The 6409-nt window shown below is 51.8% G+C and overlaps 2 protein-coding genes across 2 annotated transcripts; both read right to left on the bottom strand.

Annotated features, from left to right (window-relative positions):
- Window positions 1-240: 240 nt before the first annotated feature.
- On the bottom strand, window positions 241-2204 carry LOC107275760 (uncharacterized). The gene has a single exon (XM_015780438.3). It carries the CDS (start codon window positions 2156-2158, stop codon window positions 290-292), a length of 1869 nt encoding a protein of 622 aa, XP_015635924.1. The 5' UTR covers window positions 2159-2204; the 3' UTR covers window positions 241-289.
- An 886-nt stretch (window positions 2205-3090) lies between these two features.
- Window positions 3091-5596, bottom strand: LOC4326572 (uncharacterized). The gene is made up of 5 exons (XM_015773236.3): window positions 5204-5596; window positions 4684-5094; window positions 4444-4533; window positions 3545-3612; window positions 3091-3436 (listed from the first exon to the last, which is right to left on the bottom strand). The coding sequence occupies exons 1-5, from the start codon at window positions 5504-5506 to the stop codon at window positions 3295-3297; spliced, it is 1014 nt and encodes a 337-aa protein (XP_015628722.1). The 5' UTR covers window positions 5507-5596; the 3' UTR covers window positions 3091-3294.
- Window positions 5597-6409: the final 813 nt, after the last annotated feature.

The raw sequence follows: 6409 nt of genomic DNA on the forward strand, positions 1-6409 counted from the left end.
TTTTTTGGATTAACCGAATTTGTACTCCAGGGTGTAGTTTCGTCACTAGCATGTCTTGTGTATGTATGCAGTGCATATATACAGGTAGCTGCAAGCTTTGTAACTATGAAGACGGTCTTCTGCAGTACAGAATGTGTGCAGTACTGCTCGCTAACATGTGGATCACATATACCCTCGAGCTCATATGCCTCCACATCCAGTGCAGCGGAGGATCTCAATTGCTGCAACTAGTCACGCAGATTTCAGTGCATAAAATAGCTGGAAAGTTTCCAAGTTATTCAAACGGACATCAAAGAGGAGATTGCAGCCGAGCCCAACGGCTTGCACTCTCCTTGACCATAAGAACGCCAGCAGCGGGCTCCAATCCGGCATATCGTGCCTCGAAAACCTTAGGGAGCTTGCCGGCGAGCAGCTTCGCCCTCGCCGCCCCACGTTGCAGCTTCCCCGACGTAGTCTTTGGCACCCCGCCGCTCTCCGCTAGCACGACACGCGCAACTGTTACGCCTACTTCTCTCCACACGGCTTGCCTTATGCCGTGGCAGATGCCAGCCATATCCCCACCGCCTCCCCCGTTTTGCAGCTCCGCCACGACCACCACCGGCGAAGGTGACACAGGTAGCGTGGTAAACGAGGCTATGCAGCCGCCTCTCAGGCGGCCCGGCGAGCTTTCGAAGGCGGCCGTCTCGATGTAGTGCGCGGGCACGCGGCGCTGGCTGTCGGCTACAACAATGGCATCTGTTGTCCGGCCGAGAACGTAGAGATACCGCTCCGTTCCATGGACTACGCCGAGGTCGCTGGTGCGCACGAAGCACGGCCCGGCTCTCCCCTGCAGCCTCGCGCCGAACACCTCGCGGCTCGCCGGCGAGTCGCCGAGGTAGCCCGACCCGTTGCTTGGCGAGGACAGCCATATCTCCCCCTCGACGCCGTCCTCCACCAGCTTCCCCGTCTCTGCATCAACAACGACAATCTCGACATCCGGCGCCTCGGTCAAAAGTGACGGCTGCGGCAGCCTGGCCGACGGCAGAAGTTTCTTGTACGACGGGAGTGTCACCTCCGTGCCGCGCCACGCAGTTGACACGAATGTGCAGTTCTCTGCCAGCCCATACGATGGCGAGATGGACGACGCCCGTAGGCCGGCAGGGCCGAACTCTTCGAGGAACTCGTCAACGGGCGACTTGTAGATTGGCTCGTTTACGAGGATGAGGTTCCGCAAGGTCTGGAGTTGGAGTGGCCGCGTCCCGTGCTCCGAGCGGCCGCGCCTGAGCACCAGAGGCAACGCGAACGACGGGACCGGCGTGCAGGTGGCCTTGAACTCGGAGATGAGCTCGAGCCAGAGGCGGGGCCGCCGGACGAACGCCGAGGCGGAGGTGAGCACGCACGTGGCGCCGGAGACAACGGTGAGGAGGAGGAACATGAGGCCGCAGTCGTGGTACTGCGGCAGCCACGACACGACGACGCTGCCGGGGCGGAGGTCGTAGGCCTTCCTCGCCGCGCGCGCGTTGTGCGCCGCGGCGCCCGCCGTGACCACGACGGGCTTCGGGTCACCCGTCGCGCCCGACGTGTACTGCACCAAGTACGTCTCCCTCGGCCCACAGCCCTCGTATACCCCATCGCCGGTGGCCGCCACAGTCGAAGCCACCGCCGGCCATCTCTCCAAGCGATCAACCGACACCCAATTCAGGCTCATCAACGCCGAGATCGACGACCTCGTCACGGCACCAACATAGCCCGCGTCCGCGACGGCCGCGCGCGGCCTCGCCTGCGACACGGCGCGCAGGAGGTGCCGGTGAGCCGGGCCCTCGGCCGGTGTGCCGATCACGGACGGATCGGGCGGTATGACAGGCACCGCGACTAGCCCAGCTCGCTGGCACGCGAACATCAGCTTGACTAGCCGGATTCCCGGCGAGGCGAGCACCAGGACGGTGTCACCTCTCCTGAGAACCTCGAGTAGGCCGGCGGCCATGCGTTGCACGGCGGAGTCCAGCTCGGAGTACGTCAACGTCTCGCGCGGCGACACGCCGCTGCCGCCGCCGGCCTGGTCGTCGGCCCAGATGAACGCGGGCTTGGAGCCTAGGCCGGGATGCTTGGCGCATACAGGGATGTACTGATCGACCACCGGCCGGTCGGGGTAATACGGGTCGTAGTTCTCAGTGCACATGGCTTATGTGTGTGTCTTGTACTGCCTACTGGTTTATGCTCGTTTTGGTCGTGATACGAGGATATTACCAACTCGGTGTTTATATAGCAGCTGTTGTGGCGGCTGCAGATAAATTTATCGTGTCTATTCCATTCTCCTTGGGCTTAGTTATCATGTGGGGTGAAGGGATGAAATTGACATGGGGCAAGATGAGGCAAAACCGCAAAAGGCAGTGGTTTCTTCTCCTTGGGACTAACGAATTTAACTGTGGATATTGTGGAGAATATCCGGTCGATACCCTGATACTCATACTCTAGGTTTGCATGATTGAGACTTTAGCAAAATATTGCGTTCGGTGATGCTAACATTTTATTGAACCATAGAAGGTTAAAAAAAAACATCTTTTCATGAAAAATCAGCCATCAGTCGTTCAGTACAAAGCTGCCTCAAAATTCTGGAAAAGCAGAACTCGAATTCCCCTTTTTATTGCTGGTTTGTGTTGTGTGGGACTTGCCAACTTTCTCCTGGCATATAGTATTCAGAATATCCTGGAGCAGAATAAACGAACTTGTCTTTCGACAGATTAGTTAATCCTCTATGCTTGAACGGGTAATACTAATGAACTTTTGGTGGTATAGCGTTCGAAAGATGCTCCTAGTTAGTTACCGGTGATGTCGAGGAAAGGGGCTAATTGGATGACCAAAAAGCCCAAAAGCACCAGAATATTATTTGAGCAGAGCATCTGCATTTACATGTGCAAGAAGACATTGGACGACTCTGGCAGGTATAACCTCTTATCCTGAGGATGATTTTCATGCTTACATGCTGTTCTTCAGGTCGTCAGTAGATTGGGTAAAACAAAACAAAAAAAAAATCTTAGCTTCGAAAGAAAAAGATCAGCTCAAGCACAGTATTAATTCTAGCATTGTAACTCAACTTTCGGAACAAAGCAGTTCAAAACAAATCGATTCATTTATGAGGTACGTTGACTCATTCTCACATTACAGTTTATCTAAACAGCTGAAACCTATTCAGAGTCCCCAAATTCTCAATCCAGGCACAAGCGTTTTTACGGTTCGTGAACATATTTGTCTTTTCAAACTAAAACAAACCAATACAAAGTTCAGGAGCGTGGAACTCCAATTCTTCAGAGCAAATCAGGCGGTCTCCTTGGGGGATTCAGCGTTGACGTACGCGAGGAACTCCTTGAGGTGCTGGTTGTAGACGCAGGGCCTCTCTATGTGAACCAGGTGCCCTGCCTTGCTGATGCTCTGCAGCATTGCCTTCTCTCCGAGCTGCCTGCATATGCTCGGAAAAAAAAATGCAATCAAGTTAGTATCTTCAGTTCATGTGGTTCAATTCGTGCACAGTGGAGCTGAATTCTGAAAGTTCTTTAGAGTGACTTACTCTTTCATCGTCATGGCGAGCTCAATGTTGAAAATGTTGTCGTTCTCCCCCCATAGCAGGAGTATTTTCTGCCGATGCAAGTGCAAAACTCTTGTCAGAGATAGGGATAAGTTTGATATCATATGAGCATGTGGCTTCAAGCAGTTGTTCAACATATATCGCTGTTCGTGATGCTACTAACTGAAATTTCCATATGAAGTATGTCCATTAATTGTCATGTCGTTTTCAGCAAATCAAGTTGAATACTACCCATAGATTCAGACTTGAATGTGTTGCAGTACTATCATTTAGGAAGCATGAGACTGGTTATGTTCCATTTCGATCTAGGCTAAAAATGAATCAGGAAACCGCTTTTAATTTCACGTTTTAGGCTAAAGAACATCCAAACATAAGCCATGTCCAGGGCCCAGAGGTTGCAAGCACCCGATGACCCGAAGGCAGCACGCTGAGCATTCAACGCGCCATTGTTTTACTGTTTGCAAAGTTCAATTCTACGGTAAGGAAATTATGTCTCCTATCCTGCTTTATTCTTGCCAACCATAATAATGCTGAAATAAGTGTGACATACTTTTACGAAAAGGTGTGACACAATAATATATATTATCTGAAGTTTTAAATTTTCTGACTAATAATTTTGCCTGCATGTGCAAGTGCATCAAACAAGCACCCTTGATGAGTGCTTCAAATCCAGTTCCATCTCTTTTTTAAGTGTCGATCCACATAACAGGATCACGTATTCACGTTGCTTTGCAATCTGTATTTCGATTTGTCATGAATGACCCCATCTTCTGTACTATACTATAGGGTGTTGCATGCTATTGAATTCTCGACAGCATATTAGCGTGCACAGTGCGCAGCAATAAATCAGGTAGGTCAACTGGGGCGGTGGCCAAACGTACCTGCGGCAGAACGGGCACGGTGGCGTCTTTGTTGCTGACCACCAAACCTTCCAGCAGCTCGGCTCTTTCCTTTCGGTTGGTGAACATCACCTGCGTGCACAAATTTCAGATCATGCATTTCAATGAAGTGCCACTACCTCTACCAGTGGTGTTATACTGATATGATTGAGCATACACAAGTACACAACAAACACGAACAGATTAGGCAGGCTAAACAATGGTATAATTAATTAGTGGTACCTCGAGGTAGTCTCTGTGAATGCGGTCAGGGAACCAGAGCTTCCTGTGGGTGGCAATGGAGAGCAGCGCCTTGAGTCCCTTGACGGTCTCCGGCAGCAGCAGCTCGGCCGACGACTTGACGCCGATCCTCTCCAGCGAGGCCTCGCTGATGGAGTCGGTCATGGCGATGACGGAGCCGGACACGACGAGGGAGGTGACCAGGTCCGGGTGTGACTCCGCCATCTTGAACGACACCATCCCGCCGTAGCTGAACCCCACCACCGTGCACCGCTCCACCCCGAGCTTCCGCAGCGCCGCCGCGAGGCACTCCGCCTGGAACCCCGGCGACCGGTCCGTCGACGGCGACGTCGACCCGCCGAAGTAGAGCAGGTCCGGCACGTACACGTCGTAGTGCTTCGCCAGCACACCAGCCTATATATAATGCACGCGCGAAACATACGTGATCAGATAGATCTTCAGATCGTCATCGAGCACCGCATGCCAAGACGTGACGTGACGTGACATGCGCGTGCGTACAAACCTGGAACTGCCACGTGACGACGCCCTCGGCGGCGAAGCCGTGCACGAGCACGACGGCGGGCCTCTCCTTGCCGTTGCCGGCGGGCTTCGCCGCCGCCTTCTGCTGCTTGCCGCTGTCAGCTGCTGCTGCGCCTTCGGGCGCGACGTCCCGCACGGTGCCCCTGTCCTTGGGGACCTTGCCCTCGGGCATCCAGAAGCTGATCACCGTGCCGGCGCCGTCGACGTCGACGGTGTGCTGCCGGAGCCCTGCCCTCCTCAGGAGGAAGTACACCAGCGGCTTCGGCGCTTCCACCAAGTTCACCATGGATCCTGCCTTACTCTGCTCTCCTTGCAATGCACAGAGTACTGGAGGACTAGATGGTGGTAGTAGCAACCTTTGTGTGTGTGTGTGTGTGTTTTTCTCTGATCTACGCAGTGGTCATCTTATATAGGGAATGGAATGGGATTAGGGACCCGCATAGCTGGTCCATTGCTGCGACGTCAGGGAATGGTGTGTTACACTGTTACTAGGAGGAAGATATCCTTTTCTTTTTGTTCTGTTGAAAAGCATTCAATTGTTTTCTGTTGGTAGTTGTGAGTAGTTAAGTTCTGTAGCTTCCACCATGACCGGGAGAAGAGAAGCACCAGCTTCTTTTTGTGTGTGCACTGTTCAGTACGCAACGTGGCAACAAATGAAATTGTAGGAGTAGTAACTAACACTACTATGCAGAGTATACTGCGTCGATGCAGGGAGCAGGGTATGGGCCATGGCAGTATCTCGATCCTAACCAACGGATACATCAGTAATGTGTGACATTTTCACCTTTCTTACTATATCTGAAGTAGGACTCTTGACCATTTTATTTATTGTACAAAGTGCAAGTGAGCTCTCTTGCATGTGTGCTACTCCTGCATGATACCTAAAACTCCATCGCTTGCACTATGTTCCTTCTTATCCATTGTACTTTGATTGGTACCCTTATACCTTAAACTTCATTGTGCACTTTAATACATAGGGTCTATTTAGATCTCACCCCAAAATTTTACGCCCTATCACATCGAACGTTTGAACGTCTGCATGAAATATTAAATATAGGCTAAATAATAACTAATTGCATAGATTGCAACTAATATACGAGACGAATCTTTTAAACCTAATTGCTCCATGATTTGATAATGTTGTGCTACAGTAAATATTTGCTAATGACGGATTAATTAGGCTTAATAA

The sequence above is a fragment of the Oryza sativa genome, chromosome 1 (assembly GCF_034140825.1).
Source record: "Oryza sativa Japonica Group chromosome 1, ASM3414082v1".
In the NCBI taxonomy this organism is placed as follows: Eukaryota; Viridiplantae; Streptophyta; class Magnoliopsida; order Poales; family Poaceae; genus Oryza; species Oryza sativa.